General features: G+C 43.1%; 1 protein-coding gene across 2 annotated transcripts in view; it reads right to left on the minus strand.

The window, feature by feature from the left end:
• The window catches only part of FBXW8 (F-box and WD repeat domain containing 8), a 156,540-nt gene that overhangs the window by 124,042 nt on the left and 9,384 nt on the right, over window positions 1–23,114 (minus strand). The window contains exon 1 of one of the 2 annotated variants that reach the window (XM_047762392.1): window positions 2,164–2,373. The exons of the other annotated variant lie outside the window; for it this stretch is intronic. Within the exon in view, the coding sequence (XP_047618348.1) occupies window positions 2,164–2,283 (120 nt within the window). The 5' untranslated portion in view covers window positions 2,284–2,373. Of the gene's footprint in view, window positions 1–2,163; window positions 2,374–23,114 lie in introns of those variants that run through there. 2 annotated transcript variants of the gene reach the window in all.

Raw genomic sequence — 23,114 nt, forward strand, 5'->3', positions numbered from 1 at the left:
AACCTACCTACAAAACAGAAACAGACCCATAAACATAGAGAACACACTTGTGGTTGTCAAGAGGGAAAGGGGAGGGAGAGGGAAGAACTGGGAGTCCAGTGTTAGTGAATAAAACCATTACATTCAGAAAGGATAAACAAGGTCCTACTATAGAACACAGGGAACTATATCCAATCTCCTGGGATAAACCATAATGGAAAAGATGATAAAAAAGAATGCATACATGTTTATAACTGAGTCAACTTGCTGTACAGCAGAAATTGGCACAACACTGTAAAGCAATTATACTTTAAAAAAGAAAAAAAGTCCAAGAGACCTGGATCCAAATTCAATTCCAAGATCTTGCCAGCTGGGTAGCCCTGGGCAAATTACTGCAAACCTGCATTTCTACATTTATAAAGGGAAACTAACAATACTTACCTCCTGGGATTGTTTTGATTCCTCAGGAAAATGCCACATTCAGTGGGAAGAATTTGTGAGGCCCCAAATGTGCCTTTGTCCTAATAATCCACATTCCTGTTTGTCTCTCCCCCCTTGAGCTGGTTTTGCCTCAGCTTACAAATCTACTTTTGTGGGAATAACTTTTGCATAGATCCAGATTGGTATGAACAACTTATCAGGTGCTAAGCCACTTTCTCAAGGCATTGAAAATTTTAATTTTTACATCCTTCAGAAATCTTCAGTGATGACCCACTTCTTACAGAAACTGGCATGATGCCAAGATGAGTTTACATATATAAGAATTGTTACTTTAAATAAGAAATGTTTAAGGCACACATACATACAAATTATCTCTAACCTTAGTGACAGGCAGAGCACAGGGCCAGAAACTTTGTGAATCTTACAGTTACTAATGTTATTTGAGTATAACTACATATTTTGTTGAATATGCCATTACTTTTCAAAACAACTTGGCAATGATAGAACTATTCTCAATTGGGAAGCCATAGAAGCTGCCTTAGAGCCCAATTTATATCAAGTCATTAAAATCTGCTGCCTTGTCCCAACACTTGACCATGAATGTGTTTCAGGGGATTTTTGATTGTGCCAATTTTGTGAAAGGGGTCTTTTCTTCTGAGGGGGAAAGGGTCCCCGGCCGGCTTCCTCCAGATTCTGGGAGCAATTCATATCCCACAAAACGGGCACTATCATTAGCACGGAGGTTTGTTTTTCGGGTTTGTTTTTTTTTTGTCTTTTTTTGCCTTTTCTAGGGCCGCTCCCATGGCATATGAAGATTCCCAGGCTAGGGGTCTAATCGGAGCCACAGCCACCGGCCTATGCCACAGCTACAACAACGCGGGATCCTAGCCGCGTCTGCAACCTACACCACAGCTCACGCCAACGCCGGATCCTTAACCCACTGAGTAACTGAGTAAGGCCAGGGATTGAACCCACAACCTCATGGTTCCTAGTCGGATTCGTCAACCACTGCGCCACGAGGGTAACTCCAGCATGGAGGTTCTTAATAAAAGATTTTTTCCTGCTTTAATTGAAGTAATACATGAAGTGAGAAAAACATTAATTGTACAAACAATATATAGAGAAAAGTTAAAATTCCTTCCTTTGTGGGCTCTCCTTCACCAAAAGCAAACTTTTTAGAAGTTTAGGAACCCCTTTAGAGCAGGATTTCTCCATCTCATACTTATTTGGGCCAGTTTTTTGTGGGTGCTGTCCTGTGCACTGTAGAATGGTCATGAGGATCCCTGGCCTCTACCTACTAGATGCTAGCAGCAACCACCCCTCGCCCCAATTGTTGCATCCAAAAATGTCTGCAGACACTGCTAACTGGGGGACAAAAATCACCCCCAGTTGGGAACCACAGCTTCCAGAGATAACTGTGCACTCACAACACCGGTGTGTGTACTTCTATTCATTTCCCCACTCCTCACATTGATTGCACAGAGTCACTTTCCAACACTTGAGGTTTCTACCAGGGACGGGGGCCAGCCCGGGAGGGAGGCGACGGTCTCTCACTAGGTCCTGGATGAGCTGGTCCACCAGCTGCTCCCCGCCCCCAGGAGCCTCGAGGGCCGAGGGCCGGAGGGAAGCAGGAACCGCTGGCCGCCGCCTGCCTCTCGGCCTGGGCCGCCCCGCGCCCGCTAGAAGGCCCTGAACCAGGGGCAGGTACCCCAAAGCCTGCTGCTCGCTGCGCCCAGGGCCCACCTCTGGTCGCCGCGGCCGCCTCTCGGCAGCCTCCGGCCAACGCCGCTTCCTCAGAGTCTGGGCCTGCGCCAGCTCCTCCTGCCAGCGCCGGCGGAACTCGTCCAGGTTGTAGTAGTCCATCGCCGCCGTTCCCTGCTCGCCGCGTCCCCCCCGGCCCCGCCGGGTGCCACGGGACAGTCCCTCCGCTGGAAGTGACCGCCGCCGCCGGAAACCGCCGCCGCCGCGCACGGGTTCCGGGTGGTCGGCCCCACCCCGGCGCGCCGCCCGAGCCGTCGCGGGCTCGCGAGGCTTGTGGCACCCCAGGTGGGAGTCTTAGCTCTGACCCCGCGCTCAGCTTCTCCCCTTTTGGGAATGTGGCTTTTGCCAAGAGCAGACTGTGCGCCAAGCCCTGTTTTTTGTTTGTTTTTTTTTTTCATTCAAAGATGCATTGAGCAACTACTATATGCCAGGTGCTGAGAATACAGCATTTAAATCTTCAGCAACAGAAATAATCCTTCCCTTCTTGAGGTTTACGTTCAAGTGAAGGGGTGGGAAGGAGGAGACGTTCCACAAATGAACGTTTGAATCCATCATAGGTATTTCGACGCTCTAACAGCGTAAGGTAATAAAAACAAGGTGAGGGGTGGGGAAGGGAACATTGACTTCAGAAGGATAGTCAGAGAGTTCATGTGAACTAAAAGCCAAAAGAGCAGAGAGATCAGCCATGGGAAGATCAGATCCCAGAAGAGATCTTTCCGGAAGGAACTACAAGTGTGAGGGCTGTGAGATTGCAAAGAAAGTTGCATATAATCGCATACCAGCTTCTAAGGGCTTTGTACCTGCTTTTCCCTCAGGGAACTTCTCCTCACCTGGACTTGTTTAACTTTTTACACACCTTTCTTATTTAAGCTCATCTCCCAAACTCCGCCCCTGCAAATCAGGTCTACCTGATATTCATTCTTCTTATCCCATACTTATAAAGCCCAGAACACAACTTGTAGTTTTATTTGTGTGATGGCTTACTAACATCTCCCTTCCCTACTGAACCATCAGTTCTTCTCTTGGAGGCCAGTGATTAGTAGGCGTTCAGTGAACAGTTACTTAATAACCCTTAGGATAAGAACAACTGTCCCCATTTTACAGATGAAAAAACTCAACCACAAGTCACACAGCTGGTAATTTGCAGACCTAGGATTCTAATTTCTTATCCTCTTACTCTGTGCCTCACTAAAGTCATAGAGCCCACACATCTAAATCAGCTGGAAACCATTTGGCCTTCACCTCACTGTGGTCTTGTGTGCATGCATGTATGCATGAGTGTTTGAGTGTGTGTGTGTGTTTAAGTTCAATGATATGACCAGCATTGTTAACGGCCTGGGCTCCAGAGTCAGACAGATTTAGCCAGGAATCCCAGCACCCTCATTTACTCACATCCTCTTTCTTCCAGCAATTCCACTTCTAGGAATTTATCCAAGAGAAGAAAATTGGAGTTCCAAGAATACACTCAAGGATGTTCTCTGAAGCATTGTTTATAGTACTGAAAATCAGAAGCAATCTCAGTAGCTGACAAGCCAGCATTGCTTAACTAAGTTATGCCCCATTAAAATGTAAGAAAGATCCTAACTGGATTGTCAGCTTCGTGAGAGCTGAGACCTGATATATTTGTTCATTGCTACGTCTTCAGTGCTCAAAACTGTGTGGGATGTAGTAACTGCTCTTTAAATAAAGAATTGATGAACTGTACAGCAATTAAAACTGCACTGAAGAAAAGTTAATCATGAAAAGATTCAAAATATAGCAAAGTCAAGATACATAACCACATATATAGCATGACCCGCACAGATAATATCTTTAAACATCTCTTTTTATAAGTAAATGCATTGGAGTTCCTGTTGTGGTACAGTGGAAAGGAATCCGACTAGTATCCATGAGGATTCGGGTTCCATCCCTGGCCTCACTCAGTGGGTAGTAGGGGATCCAGCATTGCTGTGAGCTGTGGTGTAGATCATAGATGCAGCTCTGATTCTATGTGGCTGTGGCTGGCAGCTGTAGCTCTATTTCCACGCCTAGCCTGTGAACTTCCATACGCCACAGGTGCAGCCCTAAAAAACAAAAACAAAAAAACAAAAAAAAAGTATATACATTAAAAACAATATACACCCAAATCTTACCAGCAGAGATCTCTAGAAAGGGCAGTATCATGGGTGTTCTTTTTCTTAATCTGTGTATTCTACAATTAACGTCCTGGCCCAAGTTTCCCAGCAAGCAGAGCCCGAGACCTGGGCTTGCAGGCAGCTAGTTATTTGTAGAAGTGATTCCAGAGAATAGTACTGGGGATCAGAGAACAGTCAAACAGCGAAGGAGGGCGAGCTAATCCAAAGAGCACTTTTTTTTGGCTGCTCCCAAAGCATGTGGAAGTTCCCAGGCCAGGGATTAAACTGTGCCATAGCCATGGCCCAAACCACTGCACCACAGGAGAACTCCCAAAGAGCATTCTTTTTTTTTGGCTTTTTAGGGCCACGCCCACAGCATTATGAAGTTCCCAGGCTAGGGGTCCAATCTGAGCTGCACCTGCAACCCACACCACAGCTCACCGCAACACCGGATCCTTAACCCACTGAGCAAGGCCAGGGATTGAACCCACGTCCTCCTGGATACTATTTGGGTTCATTACCACCAAGCCATGATGGGAACCCCCCCAAAGAATATTCTTGAGTTGGTCCTGCTGTGAGCAACTTAACACTCAGTCCCACTGGTACCTTCTAAGGAGGCTTGAAGCTTGTCTTTCCAAGAAATAAGAGCTGGAAAGGACCATTTGCCCAGTGGCTCATCCGCCATTAAAGAAAAGGTTAACGAGTTTTTCATCATCTCCCACTTTCAGGTTGAGTATAAGGAAAGAGATTCCCATGGATGGCCCACACCAAAGCAGTGAAGATACCCTGGGGCAAAAAGCAAGCAATACTCTGTGTAGCTAACAAGAGAGACTGTCAGGTTACCCATGAACAAAATCAGTTGCTACAGCCATGATTAAAGTAAATTTTAAATCAATGAGTTCCTGTTGTGGCTTAGTGTTTAATGAATCCGACTAGGAACCATGAGGTTTTGGGTTCGATCCCTGGCCTTGCTCAGTGGGTTGAGGATCTGGTGTTGCCATGAGCTGGTGTAGATTGCAGACATGGCTTGGATCTGGGGTGGCTGTGGCATAGGCCGGTGGCTACAGCACCGATTAGACCCCTAGCCTGGGAAACTCCATGTGCCGTGGGTGCGGCAAAAAAAACACAAAAAACAAAAAACCTCCATATCAGGGGCCACCAAAGTAAATGGTAAATCAGAAGAATGTAGTGTAGGACATTATTACAAAAAATACTTAGCACTTCTCAAGATAAGATGAGGAAGTTCCCATTGTGACTCAGCAGGTTAAGAACCCGACTAGTATCCATGAGGATGTGAGTTGGATCCCCGGCCTTGCTCAGTGCGTTAAGGATCCAGCATTGCCTTGAGCTGTGGCATAGGTCACAGATGCAGCTTGGATCTGGCATTGATGTGGCTGTGGTGTAGGCCAGCAGCTGCAGCTCCAATTTTTTTTTTTTTTTTTTGTCTCTTTGCTATTTCTTGGGCCGCTCCCGCGGCATATGGAGGTTCCCAGGCTAGGGGTCGAATCGGAGCCGTAGCCACTGGCCTACGCCAGAGCCACAGCCACGCGGGATCCGAGCCGCGTCTGCAACCTACACCACAGCTCACGGCAACGCCGGATCGTTAACCCACTGAGCAAGGGCAGGGACCGAACCCGCAACCTCATGGTTCCTAGTCGGATTCGTTAACCACTGCGCCACGACAGGAACTCCTGCAGCTCCAATTTGACCCCTAGCCTGGGAACTTCCATATGCTGCAGGTGTGGCCCTCATTAAAAAAAAAAAAAAAAAAAAAAGGCGCTATTTCCCCCCAAATATTCAGCCAACATCCCACTTCATTCTGGATGCTTTGCATATAAATACCAAAGGTCAAACTTGTTTTTATTTATCTGCTGGTAGGTCAAAAGTCAAACAAGTCTCTTCTGATATCTCTATGATTTTTGGAACATTAATAGTTAAAAAGCAAACTGGGAAAAGGTTTTTTTTTTAATGGTCAAAAAAATCAGTTCCCTCTTGCCCCTTTAAAGGAATTTTAAGGGGCAGTGTGGACAGGCTAATGGGGCCATTAATCACTCAAGGAAAATGAAAAAAGAGAGGGAGATATACGCCATGAGGAGGGAAATACTTGTTTTCAGTCTTTCCTACCATTCACTAGTAAGAGTACGTTGACTTTCTATCTTTCCAGAAGCAAATTCCTGGGCCTCCATTTCCTCAAATGAGAAATAAAGATACCTTCCTTTCAGAGTGATTGCAGGGCTGATGAAATGCCTGTAAAACTCCTAGCATCCGTAAGACATACAGCAGGCATTCTATGCATGAGGCTATGATAGAGATGACGTCTAACCTGTGCTGTTAGTCCAGTATTCCACGAGCCCCATCTTCTTCCGTATCAGGTGTTCGTTGCAAGTTCAATCGGTTAAAGGTTGCAAACAGCATTATCAAGTGTGACTACCTTAAGCAAAGTAATTGAACTCAGACTGTAAAGGAGGAATAACTAGACCCTTAGAATGCCTAGAACCAGATCAGACTCAGATACATCATTATAGGAAGTCATAAACCATCCGATTTGGTTACACTCACCACCTGTCCTCCAGCTTCTGGGATTCCAATTCCCAGAGCAGGAGTTCTCTGAGTGTCACCCCTGGACCAGCCTCACCTGGGAACTCATCAGGAATGCAATCCCTCAACCCAGACCACTGAATCGGAAACTCTGGGGATACAACCCCGGAAATCTGGGGGTTTAACATTCCCTCCAGCTGATACTGATGAACAACCCAGTTTGAGAACCACCATCCAAGAGGATCACCTGAATGGCCTGCTTCCAGTCACATTCCAGGCTTTGACTGGGGAGCAAAGGTTACAATGGGCTGGATTTCCAGGACCCCATCAAGTGGGGAAGTGGAGTTCCCCAAAACAGAAGGGGGGATACTAGGCCATCCCAGGTTGTCATAGGAAGGAGACCTGGGGAAGTCAGTGTTTCCCATGCTACCCATCTCCTCTGCCCATTGTCGAGATGCTGTGCATGCCCCTCAGAACCCCAGCTCAGGTCTGATGGAGCCCCAGAATGACGGCTGAAAATGTCCCCTGTCCTTTCCCAAGAACCTCCTGCCCCACTCCTCCTTCCCAAACCAGTCACACAGGCTACCAGACTCAGGAACTTCCCTGCAGAGTCTCGTAGGTCTCAAAAAAGTAGTGACCGTGGGGGACAAGAGCAGAGATCATTAACTTCTCATGTACAAGGTAAGAGGGTTTATCACTTTCCCATGGCTGCTGTAATACATTAACAACTCCCATTTATTCTCTTACAGTTCTAGAAGCCAGAAGTCCGAAATCCATTACACTGGGCCGAAATCAAGGTGTTGGCAGGGCCCTGCTTCCTCAGAAGTTCAGGAGAAGAATCTGTTTTCTTGCCTTTTCCAGTTTCTAGGACATACACTCCTTACACTCATTGGCTTGTGGCTTCTTCCTTCCTCTTCAAAGCCAGCACTTGGTGTCCTCAGGTATCACTCTGCCTTCCTCTTATAAGGATACTTGTGATTACATAAGGGCCACCTGGATAATCCAGGCACCTCTCCTCATCTCAAAATCCTTAATTTAATCACATCAGCAAAAACCCTTTTGCATCTAAGGTAATATTCACAGGTTCCAGGAATTAGGATCTGGATTTTTTTTTTGGGGGGGGGGCATTGTTTAGCCATTTGCAGAAGGCCTTTAATGACCACAGACTAAAATGCTTTCAGGTGACTCCAGGAAACTGAAATGAGGTAAGTGGGCCAGGTGTGAACTTTGGCAAATGGAAAGTGGATGCCCATTGAGAGAGGAAAACCAAAACTCTGCTCTACCAACTGTTGGATCTTGTAAGACCTTAAAGAAATCAGTATCTTGATTTTTTTTTTTGTCTTTTTGCCTTTTCTAGGGCTGCTCCCACAGCATATGGAGGTTCCCAGGCTAGGGGTCTAATCGGAGCTGTAGCCGCTGGCCTATGCCAGAGCCACAGTAACTCAGGATCTGAGCTGAGATTGCAACCTACACCACAGCTCACGGCAATGCCAGATCCTTAACCCACTGAACAAGGCCCGCAAGCTCATGGTTCCTAGTCGGATTCGTTAACCACTGCACCACAATGGGACCTCCAGTATCTTGATTTTTAAATACTAACAACAAATGCTGATTTTCAAAGAATAAAGATTTTTTATTAAAAGTGTAAATTGCATTCGGTAGCCTCCAAACCCAGCAGTAGTTCATTCTCAAGCAATCCATGAATTAGGACAAAAACTCCCAGTTAACATTAAGATACATCCTTAACGTTTATGAGCAGGATTGAAGAATCACAACTCATTTGGGATCACTGATGCATAAAGAACACCTGGAGATTAATATGAAACTAACAGAAGGAAATAATTGTGATTTCAAAGTATACTGTTTTAGCAACATTAACAAAAACATCAGAGTGATGGAAGCAGCCATTTCGGCTATTCAACATGACCCTGATGTATTCAGCGCTATAGGCAATATTGCCCTTTGTTGCTGTTTTATGCCTCCATAATTCGCAAAATATAAAATTCCTTGGGTGGGGGAATAACTGTGGTCTTAAAGGAAAAAAACTACCTCTAGCAAGAAACGATTGCTTGTTCTTGAGAATTCCCCCATCAATAATCCCATTTTTTAAAATGCTGTATAGATAGGATTCAGTGTCGGCTGCTACTTAACAGACATAATGATTCAAAAGGAGGTGGTCCCATGTGGACGCTTCTCCCTACATCTCTTTCTCTGCCCTCAGTCTCCACTTGCTTTTATTGAGGCCCCCATACCTTTCACCTCCCTAGTCTGGTTCCCAAATACCCCCCCGCCCTGAAAATCTTACCCTCCCCTCAGAAAAGGAACAGGTTCTCTCCAAGGTGCCCTTTTATTTGTCTTGAAAATCCAGCTCCAGCCTGATGTTCATCAGAGATGCTCTGTCAAGGAGGAGGTGATGGTTTTGGTCTGTGGGCTGGGTGTCCTCACTGAAGCTCAGACTATGAGACTCCAAGAGCTGATTTCCTCGCCTGCCTACTTAAGAAGCCACACACCAGGGCAAGCTGAGGTTTTTCCTGGAGCCGTCCCAGTCTGGCTTGACAGGAAGTAAAGAGATTCTTGTTAGCATGACTTTGACCCTGATTCCGTTAAGACAAGGACCCCGACATCATTTTTTTAAATTCCAAAGCCTCCCTTGCACTGTTTCTTTGCAACCCAACCAAGTTTTTTCCCCATCTTGGCAAACGACACAGCTACCCTGATACTACAGCCAGGAACCTGGTTCTCTCTCTCTGCTTCCTCTTACAACAGCAAACCCTAACAATTCTACCTTCACAATATATCTTTTTTTTTTTTTTAATGGCCAGACCCAAGGCATATGGAGATTCCCAGGCTAGAGGTCTAATCAGTGCTGCAGTTGCCGGCCTATGCCACAGCCACAGCAACTCAGGATCTGAGCCTCGTCTGCGACCTACACCACAGCTCACAGCAACCCCGGGTCCTTAACCCACTGAGTGAGGCTAGGGATGGAACCCACATCCTCACGGATCCTGGTCGGGTTCGTTAACCGCTGAACCACGAAGGGGACTCCCCGCAATATATCTTGAATCTGTCCACTTCTCTCCTCCTCCCCCACCACCATCCTGGTTCAAGTCAGGTTGCCATATAAAGTACAGATGCACAGTTAAGTTGGAATTTCAGATAGACAGTGGGTTTTTTGTTTTTTGTTTTTGTTTTTTTAGTGTTAAGTATGCCTGTGCAAAATTTTAATTTCAGATAAGCAAAGAATAACTCTTAGTACAAATACGTCCTATGCAATATTGGGGACATACACTAAAAAATTATTTGCTTCTCTGAAATTCCAATTTAACCAGGTGCCCTGTGGTTTTATTTGTTAAACCTGACAGCCCAAAGCCCAAGGTACCCTCATCACACCTGGAGTTTCTCCTGAGTGGTCTCCCTACCTCTATTGTGGCTCCTGGCAATGAATCACAGCTGACAGGGAGGTTTTGAAAAAGTGAATCAGGTCAGCACACTCCCCTACTGAAAACATCTCAAGATGCCTCACCTGTTCTTGAAATAAAAAAACTATTAAAAAAAACAGATTTATTGAGATAGCATTCACATACTGTATAGTTCACCCATTTAAAGTGTACAATTCAATGGCTTTCAGAATATTCACAGATACACATAACTATACCACATTTTAGGACATCATTACTCCCAAAATCACTCCTAATCCTCTCCTAGGCAACCACAATTCTCTTCTCTGTTTAGAGTTCACTCTTCTGGATGTTTCATAGCAATGGAATCTTATCATATATGGCCCTTTGCAATGGGCTTCTTTCACTTAGCATCATGTTTTCAAGATTTATTCATGTTGGAGTTCCTGTTGTGGCTCAGTGGGTTAAGAACCTAACATAGGGTCTGTAAGGACGAGAGTTCATATCCCCGGCCTCAGTGGGTTAAGGATCTGGCATTACCGCACGGACATGCAGCTCATGATCCCGTGTTGCCATGGCAGCTCCAATTCGACCCCTATCCCAGGAACTTCCATATGTTGAAGGGGCAGCCAAAAGAAAGAGAGAGAGAGAGAGAGGAGATGTCACTGAAAGTCTCATGAATCTCCTCAGCACAAGTGCTCATAGAGGAGGTAGAAAGAGTTGATTGGTCAGCTCCACTGTGTAATCTGCTAGAGATATGCATCTCCTTTCCATTCTATTTTATAGAAAAATCACCCCAAGCACTTTGGTGCACCGAACACTTTGGCATTAATTACAGGTGACACACAAATGGAAAGAAAAATAGGAAATCAAACAATTGAGGCAATAAATTGCAATTTGTATGGGCACTTAATAGAAGCAAAGTGCCCTTAGCCACTCAGAATTTCCTTAAAGCACTTTGCAGATGGACATCACAGAAGCTGTCACGAGGATGAAGTTGGGAATGTCTATAATGCGCCTGGGCTCCTGGGTGACACGTCAGTGTTGTGAATCTTAATGTCCATTTTCACAATATTTCTCCAAGGTCAGTGACATGTAAGACCTTCTGACGTCTGACTCTAGCCCACCTCCAGAGCTTGGTTTCTCAACACCCTCCCTCCTCAGTCTCTAATCACAATCTCTTACAGCTTTTCACTCAGTCAAGGTCCCATCTCCTCTCACCTACTTCTGCCTGACTCCTACCAGATTTCATTTTAGAGGCCACCTCCTCCAAGAAGGCTTCTTTCCTTCTTCCTTCTCCAGACTGAGTTAGATTCTGTATTACTTAGAGTTCCCTGATGGCTCAGTGGGTTAGGGATCTTGCATTGTCACTGCTGTGGTTCTGGTTACAGCGATGGTAGGGGTTTGATTCTTGGGGCCCAGGAACTTCCCCATGCTGCAGGCATGGCAAAATACGGGGGAAAAAAGATTCTGTATTATTTAAGGAACTTAGGTTGATGTATCTTTTTTAAAAAACTTGGAGTTCCTGTTGTGGCTCAGTGGCAATAAACCTGACTAGTATCCATTGGAATGAGGGTTCAATCCCTGGTCTCGCCCAGTGGGTTAAGGATTCAGCGTTGCTCTGAGCTGTGCTGTAGGTTGCAGATGCAGCTCTGATTCAGTCTCTAGCCTGGGAACTTCCATATGCCACAGGTGCAGCCCTATAAAGCAAAACAAACAAACCAAAGAAAAAACTGTGAACAACTCTATACCCACAAATCTGATAACTTAGATGAGATGGACCAATTCCTTGAAAGATGCCATCCGCTAAAACCCACACAAAAAGAAATAGATGATCTCAATAGGCTTATATCTACTAAAGGATTTGAATCAATAGATAATAACCTTCTAAAATAGAAAGCACCAGGCCCAGATGGGTTTGATGGTGACCTCCATCAAGCATTTAAGGAATAAAGTATACAAATTCTCTACAGTCTATTTCAGAGGATAGAAGAAGAGGGAATATTTCCTAACTCATTCTATGAGGCCAGCATTACCCTAATGCCTTAATAAGACATTATTAGGAAGAAAAAAAAACTACAGAAACTATGAAACTATGAAAATATCTAAATATCTCTCATAAACATAGGCACGAATATTTTCTTTCTTTTCTTTTCTTTCTTTTTTTTTTTTTTTTTTTTGTCTTTTTAGGGCTGCACCTGTGGTATACAGAGGTTCCCAGTCTAGGGGTCAAATCGGAGCTGTAGCTGTTGGCAAACGCCACAGCCACAGCAACTCCAGATCCGAGCCTAGCCTTCGACCTATACCACAGCTCATAGCAACGCCAGATCCTTAACCCACTGAGTGAGGCCAGGAATGGAACCCACAACTTCATGGTTCCTAGTCAGATCCGTTTCCACTGTGCCATGACAGAACTCCAAGATGCAAATATTTTCAATAAAATATTAGCAAATCAAATCCAACAATAAATAAGAAGAATTATATACCATGATTGTGCTATCATGATCTATAAGAAAGATATATTTGGTCATTCAGAGGGCCAAAATATATTTCTCATATTTGGCTTTCCTTTTTCATTCCTGGCTCATAGTTCCCAAAACCTTTGGAATTTCCAAAGTGTTGAGAATGATCACATATCCTTGTTATGATAATGAGGTGAATTTGGAAAGCACCTAAGAATGGAGGTTGGTTGCCAGTAGAACTAACCACATGATTAGAGGGTTGGAACTTTCTGTCCTACCCCCTGACCTCTGGGTTAGGGAGAGGGTCTTGAGATTTAATTCAGTCACCAATGGCCAGTGACTTCATCAATCATGCCTATGTAATGAACCCTCCGTAAAGACCCAAAAGAAAGGGATTCGGAGAGTTCCTGGAGCAGTGAATGTGGAGATACAGGGAGAGTGGGATGCCTGGGCAGGGCATCGAAGCCCTCACCCTTCCCCACATACCTCACTCCACGTACCTCTTCCATCTGGCTACTCCTGAGTTATAGCCTTTCATAATAAGCCATAATATGTTTCTCTGAGTCCTATAAGGTGCTCTAGCAAATTAACCAAACCTGAGGAAGAGGTCATGGGAACCTCTGATTTAAAGCCAGTTGGTCAGAAGTACAGATTAACAACCCAGGCTTGCAATTGGCATCTGAAGTAGGATGGAGGGAGAGGTGGGGGGCAGTCTTGTAGGACTGAATCCTTACCCTATGGAATCTGATGCTATCTCCAGGTAGATATGTCAGAATTGGGTTGAATTGTAGAACACCCTGCTGGTGGGGAGAACCCTCCCCTCCACCATTAGAACTGGATCCAGGAACCCAAAAGAATGATCAAGTAGGATTTATCTTAGATATGCAAGTCTGGTTCACTACTCAAAAGTCCATTTATGCAATTCATTAAATCAACAGGCTAAAAAACAGAAATCAAATGATCACATTGATAGATGCAGGAAAAACTTTTGACAACACCCATCTGACACCCACTCATGACAAAAAAAAACTCTGAGTAAGCTAGGAATAGTGAGGAACTTCCTCAAGTTGATAATGTCACACTTAATGGTGAGAAACTAGAAGTTTTCCCATTAAGATCAGGAACAAGGCAAAGATATCCCCCACCACTCCTTTTCTACATCATACTGAAGATTCTTAGGTTGAAAGAAACAGTAACCCACCTTAAAATGATTTTTGCTGAAAAAAGAGAATTTATTTCTAATTTAAGCCAAAGGTAAAACTCAGGTTTCAGATCTCTCTTACTAGTCTCTGTCTCTGTCTCTCTTTCTCTTCCCCTTCTCTTTCTCTCTCCCTCCCTCCTTCTCTCTCTCCCTTTTTTTCTCTGGACTTCACTTTCTTCTAATGCAGCTGGGGGAGAAGCATTGCTTGTAGCATTAGGCGGCATCGAGGAAACTGAATTAAATTAACATGCCTACTACAATCCCTGACCATGTTCAGTATGGAATTTAGGCAGAGTGTTGAGGAAAGAGGAAGCCCAAAGACGTTGGCTGCCCTTCTCACTCATCCAGGAACAATATCTGTGAGCTTGGGCAAATCATCTGACCTCTATCCTCCCCAGCTTCCCCATCACCAAATATAAAAAAATAACCTAAAGTTTTCACACTTAAATGAGCATCAGAAAAGCAGGGCACCACCCACTGGCCCCCCAAAACAGTGTTTGACTAACTGGGTCTGGGTAAAACCTGAGAATTTGCACTTCCAATAAATTTTCAGATGATCCTGTTGCTGCTGGTACAGGGACCTACACTTTAAGATAATTTTCTGGGGACTTTTCAAATCTGAGATTCTATGAATCTAAAATCTGTGAGGATAGTAAAGGAAAAGCTTAAGAACAAAAAAAGGTTTTTAGATTTGGAATCATGATTGCACCAGGGTTTTTTGTTGTTGATTTGATTTTTTTTTTTACTGTGCTAAAGTGTATATAATATAACATTTAACATCTTAACCATTTTTAAGTGTACAATTTAGTGGAATTAAATACATTCATGCAGCTTTTGATCACTATCCATCTTCAGAACTTTTCCATCATCTCCAGATAACACTCTATATCCATTTAACACTGAATACCCATCTCCCCTCCCCCCAGCCCCTGGCAACCACCATTCTACTGTCTGGCTCTATGGGTTTAACTACTTGAGGAACCTCATATAAATGGAACCATACAGTATTTGTCCTTTTGTGTCTGGATTATTTCACTTAGCATGTTTTCAAAATTCATTTCAAAATTCATGTACCATGTGTCAGAATTTCCTTCCTTTTCAAGGCTAAATAATATTCTCGTGTATGGATAGACCACATTTTGTATACCCATTAATCACTAATTATTAGAGAAATGCAAATCAAAACTACAATGAGATACCACCTCACACCCTTAGAATGGCTATCATTAATAAGTCTACAAATAAGAAATCCTGGAGAAGGTGTGGAAAAAAGGGAACCTTCCTACATCATAGCTGGGTATGTAAATTGGTACAACCACTATGGAAAACAGTATGGAGGTTAAACTAAATATAGAACTACCATTATGATCCAGCAATTCCACTTGTGGGCATATATCTGAGCAAAACTTTTATTGAAAAAGATACATGTACCCCCTATGTTCACTGCAACATTATTCACAGTAGTCAAGACATGGAAACAACCTAAATGTTGATCAACAGATGAATGGACTAAGAAGATGTGGTATATATGCACAATGGAATACTACTCAGCCATAAAAAGGAATAAAATAATGCCATTTGCAGCAACATGGATGGAACTAGAGGTTATCATACTAAATGAAGTAAGTCAAAAAGAGAAAGACAAATACCATATGATATCACTTATGTCTGGAATCTAATATATGATACAAATGAACTTATCTACATAAAAGAAATAAACTCATGCACATGGAGAACAGACTTGTGGTTGTCAAGGGGGAGGGGGAGGGAATGGGATGGACTGGGAGTTTGGGGTTAGTAGATGTAAACTATTGCATTTGGAGTGGATAAGCAGTGACATCCTGCTGTATAGCACAGGGAACTATATCTAAGCACTTGTGATGGAACATGATGGAGGATAATGTGAGAAAAAGAATGTGTGTGTGTGTGTATATATATATATATAACTGGGTCATTTTCCTATGAAATTTTCCAGCAGAAATTGACAGAACATTGTAAGTCAACTATAATTTAAAAAATTCATTCACACTGTACCATATGTCAGAATTTCCATCCTTTTAAAGGCTGGATAATATTCCTTTGTATGGATAGACCACATTTTGTATACCCATTCATCCATCAATAAAGTAGTTGTCTTTTGAGCTAGGTGTTAGGACTTTCATTTGAACAAGGGTGGAAGATCTCACATGGTTATTCCATGGTTTCCCAGGCAGCTAATCTGAGATGGAAATCATCATACATGGGTTTGATAGGGACATCCTTAAGACTCCCAGCTAGGGAAGGGAGGAGAAGGAAGCGGGATTGGGCATATGGAGAAGATGAGCCATGATGTGGTCCCCATGACAGGCAGCTCTGCACCTTAGAGTTTTCTCAAGTTGTGGCAAAGGGACCAGGCCTTTATACCCCTGTATTGATGGTGCAGACTGTCCCAGGAAAGAAATATGGTCTTGGGTGAGGCAGTTTCTTTAACAGAGGCAATCCCTATAGGGGATTCACAGCTAAAGGCAATCTTCCTGCAGCACTCACAGCACTTGGAGGAATACATCCTTCCTTCCTGAAGAGGAGCACATCCCAAATTTGGCTCCTGCACGTTGGAATGACCTAAGGATCTATAAAAGCTACTGCTTTCAGGCTCCAGACTGCCTGATTTACGTGGTCTGGGTGTGTCCTGAGCCTCAGGAGTTTGTTTGTTTGTTTGTTTGTTTTTTGGCTGCCCTGAGGCTTATGGAGTTCCCTGGGCCAGGGATCTGATTCGAGTCACAGTGGGGACCTAAGCCACAGCTGTGGCAACACTGGATCCTAGGCCACTGCACCAGGCTGGGGACTGAATTTGCGTTCCAGCACTCCCAAGATGCCGCCAACCCCGTTGCACCACAGTGGGATCTCCCTGAGCCTCAGGAGTTTTAAAAGCTCCACAAGTGATTCTAACTTGCTGCAAAAAAATGAATCACTGCTGATGGAGTTCTGGGCAGTGCATCACAGTGTATTCCAGAATTATTCCATTCTATGTTATCAATTACTCTGTTCCTTTGCATGTATTTTCCCACCCTATAAAGCCCCTCACTGTTTTACTTCTTGAGGGGGGCTCTGGGAACATACTCTCTCTAAGACTCTGGATTTTCACTTGCCAGTCAGTTGCACATCAGTCAGCATTTGGCTATTCAGGACACAATCCTGTCTAGGCAGAAAAAGAATGATCATACTGGGTTAAACGGCTTGTAGGCTTGTTGAGACGGCTGTAGAAACAGACAATCGGTGAAGCTCTCTGGAAGAGATCCAAAGCCACACCAAAACAAATGGGAAGTTGGCCACATGCCCATCTACAACCAACCCCTGGGGTTCAGGACAGGGGAGTATAAGGTCCACCTCTGTGACCAAGGAGATGCAGAGGCTCCTAAGACTGGTGGCTGCTATCAGAATTACAGGATCAGAGGGGTGAAGGCTGGGCAGATACAAATAACACGCATCTGCTGCCCATCAAGGCACTGGAATAACCAGGGAAACCAGTGAGGCCTGATTATCTCCTTATTTGTAAACTTCCCCTCAAAGTAAAATTGGAAAATGCAAAGATGGCACATTAAGGTGTAGCCAACCTTCATTATTAAAAAGCTGTCATCTGATTTTTGAAATTGAAGTACCTGGAAGATGCATTTAAACTCCTCCTAAGTTCATGTATTTCTTTCCAAAGTCCTCTGTGTCAACTACCCCATTGCTACTTGCAGACTCCAACTCCCAGAGGGAAAGGCAAAACAAACAAACACTATCATGAATTTCATGTGTGTGTCCATGAATAACTAACAGGATTATTTCATGTGTGTTTCGAATTTATATGAACAGTACTAAACCATACAAATAATTTTTTTTTTGGCCATGCCCACGTTCCCAGGCTAGGGATTGTTCCTTCACTACAGCACCAACCCAAGCTGCTGCTATGACAATACTGGACCCTTAACCGGCTGCACCACAAGGGAACCCCTACAAATAATTATATTTTACTCAGTGTTATTTTTTCAAAATACATCTATCTAGAAATCTAGTTCACACCTTATAATTCCTTATAGTATTCCATAGAGTGATGATATCACAGTTTATCCATTCTCCTTGTGAGGATTATTTTTGTTGCTTCCAAGTTTTGTTTATCTCAAACAATGCTGCAGTGAGCATCTTAGAGCATCATTGGGAGATTTTGCAACTACTAATAAGTAAGATACAAGCTACAGTTAGAGGTCCTACAGAAGTAGGGTGATAGGGAGACAGGATTAAGATGGCAGAATAGAAGGACTGGAACTCAACTTCTCTCCTAAAAACAACAAAATTCACAGCTAAAGACTGAGCACTCTTCACCCAAATGGACTGGAAACCTTAAAAACGGTATCCTGGAGTTCCCATTATGGTGCAGTGGTTAAGGAATCCGACTAGGAACCATGAGGTTGCGGGTTCAGTCCCTGCCCTTGCTCAGTGGGTTAAGGATCCAGAGTTGCCATGAGCTGTGGTGTAGGTCGCAGATGCGGCTTGAATCCCGCATTGCTGTGGCTCTAGCATAGGCCGGCAGCTGCAGCTCCGATTTGACCCCCAGCCTGGGAACATCCATATGCCGCTGAAGTGGCCCTAGAAAAGGCAAAAAAAAAAAAAAAAGGTATCCTACTCCAGAAGAAAAAGAGGAGGACACATCAAGAGGTAGGAGGGGTGATTTCGCAATATAAACAACCCCATACCTCCTGAGTGGGAAGCTTAACAGACTGGAAACTAACTGGTTCACAGAGACTCACCTACAGGAGTGAGAGTTCTGAGCCACACATCAAACCCTCACGAGTGGGGATCTGGCACAGGGAGAAAGAGCCCCGGAGCACCTGGCATTGAAGGCCAGTGGGGCTTCTGCACAGGAGCTCCACGGGACTGGGGGAAACGGAGACCTCATTCTTAAAAGGCACACACAGACTTTCTCATGCACTGGGTCCCAGGGCAAAGCAAAGTCTCCATGGGAATCTGGGTCAAACCTGACTGCAGTTCTTGGAGGGCATCCTGGGAAAACAGGAGTGAACGTGGCTTGTTGTGAGGTAAGGACATTGAAAGCAAAGCTCTCGGGAATATTCAGCAGCCATGCCTTTCTCTGGAGGTGGCCATTTTGGGAAAATCTGGCCCCACCTGTCAGTCAGCTGCTGAGAAGCCCCAGGGCAAATAACAACCCAGGTGGGATCGCAGCCCCGCCCCTCAGTAAACAGGCTACCTAAAAACCCCTCAGGCACACAGCTGCTTCTAATCCCATCCAGAGACTAAACCCCACCCACCAGAGGGATTAGAATTGGCTCCACCTACCAGGGAGCAGGCATCAGCCCCTCCCATCAGGAAGCCTACAGCAAGCTCCCCCATACCAACTTCAGCCACAGGGGGGCAGACATCAGAAGTAAGAGAGGCTACAACTCTATTGTCTGTAAGAAGGTCACCACACCAAAAACCTATAAAAATGAAAAGACAGAGAACTATAACTCAGATGAGGGAGAAAGGAAAAACCCCAGATGCTGAAAATGATGCAAGATATTGGAAATAAACTGGAGGCAAAGATGGATAACTTACAGGAAACACTGACCAAAGAGATACAAGATATAAAACTGAAACAAGAAGAGATGCAAAAGACAATAACTGAAATAAAAAATAAAAATAAAAAATTCATTAGAAGCAGCTAACAACAGAATACAGGAGGCAGAAGAATGAATAAGTGAGGTGGATGACAGACTAGTGGAAATTACAGATGCAGAACAGAAAAAAGAAAAAAGATTGAAAACAAATGAAGAGAGTCTCAGAGAACTCTGGGACAACGTTAAATGCACCAACATCCATATTATAGGGGTGCCAGAAGGAGAAGAGAGAGAGAAGGAGACAGAAAAAATATTTCAAGAGATAATAGCTGAAAACTTCCCTAACATGGGGAAGGAATCACTCACTCAAATCCAGGAAGCACAATGAGTACCATATAAAATAAACCCCAGGAGGAACACCCTAAGACACATATTAATCAAACTGACCAAAATTAAAGACAAAGACAAAATCTTGAAAGCAGCTAGGGAAAAGAAACAAATAACATACAAGGGAACCCTGATAAAGTTATCAGCAGATTTTTCAACAGAAACTCTGCAGGCCAGAAGGGAGTGACATGATATACTTCACATGATGAAAGGAAAAAACCTCCAACCAAGATTACCCAGCAAGGCTCTCATTCAGATTTGAAGGAGAAATCAAAACCTTCACAGATAAGCAAAAGCTGAGAGAATTCAGCAACACTAAACCAGCCTTACAACAAATACTAAAGGAACTTCTATAGGCAGAAAAGAACAATAGAAGAAGGAAAGAAAAAAGAGCAGCAAAAACAAATCCAAAGTAATTAATAAAATGGCAATAAGAACATACATATCAATATTTACCTTAAACGTTAATAGACTAAATGCCCCAACCAAAAGACACAGACTGGCTGAATGGATACCAAAACAAGACCCATATATATGCTGTCTTCAAGAGACCCACTTCACTTCTAGGGACACATACAAATTGGCAGTGAGAGGATGGAAGAAAATATTTCATGCAAATGAGGATCAAAAGAAAGCTGGAGTAGCAATATTCATATAAGACAAAATAGACTTTAAAATGAAGAATATTTTAAGGGACAAAGAAGGACATTACATAATGATCAAAGGATCAATCCAAGAAGATGATATAACAATTTTAAATACCTACGCACCCAACGCAGGTTCACCACCGTATATAAGGCAACTGCTAACAACCTTAAAAGGAGAAATCAACAATAACACAATAATAGTGGGGGACTTTAACACCCCACTTACAGCAATGGACAGATCAACCAGAGAGAAAATCAATAAGGAAACACAGGCCCTGAATGATGCATTAAACCAGATGGACTTAATAGATATTTATAGGACATTTCATCCAAAAGCAACAGAATACATATTCTTCTCAAGTGCACATGGAGCATTCTCTAAGATTGATCATATCCTGGGCTACAAATCCAACCTTGGTAACTTTAAGAAAATTGAAATCATATCAAGCATCTTTTCCGACCACAACGCTACACAACTGAAAATCAACAACAAGAAAAAAACTGCAAAAAACACAAACACGTGGAGACTCGACAACATGCTACTAAACAACCAATGGATCCCTGAAGAAATCAAAGAGGAAATTTAAAAATACCTAGAAGCAAATGATAACAAAGATATGACACTCCAAAACCTATGGGATGCAGCAAAAGCTGTTCTAAGAGGAAAGTTTATAGCACTACAAGCCCACCTCAGGACACAAGAAAAAGCTCAAATCAACAAGCTAACTTTACATCTAAAGCAGCTCAAGAGAGAACAGACAAGACCTAAAGTTAGTAGAAGGAAAGAAATCATAAAGATCAGAGAAGAAATCAATGAAATAGAAACAAACAAAAAAAAAACATAGAAAAGATCAATGAAATGAAAAGCTGGTTCTTTGAAAAGATCAACAAAATTGATAAACCCTTAGCCAAACTTATCAAGAAAAAAAGAGAGAGGACTCAAATCAGTAAAATTAGAAATGAAAAAGGAGAAGTAACAGCGGACATCACAGAAATCCAAAGGATCATAAGAGACTACTATATGCAACTATATGCCAATAACATGGAAAACCTGGAAGAAATGGACAAATTCTTAGAAAAATACAATCTTACAAGACTAAACCAAAATGAAATAGAAAAGATGAATGGACCCATCACAAGAACTGAAATTGAAACTGAGATTAAAAAACTTCCAACAAACAAAAGTCCAGGACCAGATGGCTTCACAAGCGAATTCTATCAAACATTTAGAGAAGAGCTAACACCTCTCCTTCTAAAACTATTTCAAAAAATTGCAGAGGAAGGGATACTCCCAAACTCATTCTATGAGGCCACCATCACTCTGGTACCAAAACCAGACAAAGACTCCACAAAAAAAGAAAACTACAGGCCAATTTCACTGATGAACATAGATGCAAAAATCCTCAGCAAAATACTAGCAAACCGCATCCAATAATACATTAAAAGGATTGTACGTCATGATCAAGTGGGATTTATCCCCGGGATGCAAGGGTTCTTCAATATCTGCAAATCCATCAGTGTGATACACCACATTAACAAACTGAAGAATTAAAAACCATATGAGAGACACAGAAAAAGCCTTTGACAAAATCCAACACCCATTCCTGATAAAAACCCTTCAGAATGTGGGCATAACGGGAACCTACCTCAACATGATAAAGGCCATATACAACAAACCCACAGTGAACATCATTCTCAATGGTGAAAAGCTGAAAGAATTCCCGCTGAGATCAGGAACAAGACAGGGATGTCCGCTCTCACCACTACTCTTCAACATAGTTCTGGAAGTCCTAGCCACAGCAATCAGAGAAGTAAAACAAATAAAATGAATCCAAATTGGAAAGAAAGAAGTAAAACTATCCCTATTTGCAGATGACATGATACTATACCTAGAGAATCCTAAAATCTCTACCAGAAAGCTGTTAGAGCTCATCCACGAATTTGGCAAAGTCACAGGATGCAAAATCAACACACGGAAATCAATGGCATTTCTATACACTAACAATGAAAGAGCAGAAAAAGAAATTAGGGAAGGAATTCCGTTCACCATCACATCCAAAAGAATAAAATACCTAGGAGTAAACCTACCTAAAGAGACAAAAGACCTGTACTCTAAAAGCTATAAGTCACTGATGAAAGAAACCAAAGATGACATAAATAGATGGAAAGATATACCATGCTTGTGGATTGGAAGAGTCAATATTATCAAAATGACTATACTACCTAAGGCAATCTACAGATTCAGTGCAATCCCTATCAAACTACCAAGGACATTTTTCACAGAACTCAAACAAAATATTTTAAAGTTTGTTTGGAAGCACAAAAGACCCAGAATAGCCAAAGACATCCTGAAAAAGAAAAATGGAGCTGGAGGAATCAGGCTCCCGGACTTCAGACTATACTACAAAGCAACAATCATCAAAACCATATGGTACTGGCACAAAGACAGAAATATAGATCAGTGGAACAGGATAGAAAGCCCAGAATTAAACCCATGCACCTACAGCCAACTAATCTATGACAAAGGATGCAAGGATATACAATGGAGAAATGACAGCTTGTTCAATAAGTGGTGCTGGGAAAACTGGACAGCCACACGGAAAAGAATGA

Source organism: Phacochoerus africanus, chromosome 15 (genome assembly GCF_016906955.1).
Source record: "Phacochoerus africanus isolate WHEZ1 chromosome 15, ROS_Pafr_v1, whole genome shotgun sequence".
Lineage (NCBI taxonomy): Eukaryota > Metazoa > Chordata > Mammalia > Artiodactyla > Suidae > Phacochoerus > Phacochoerus africanus.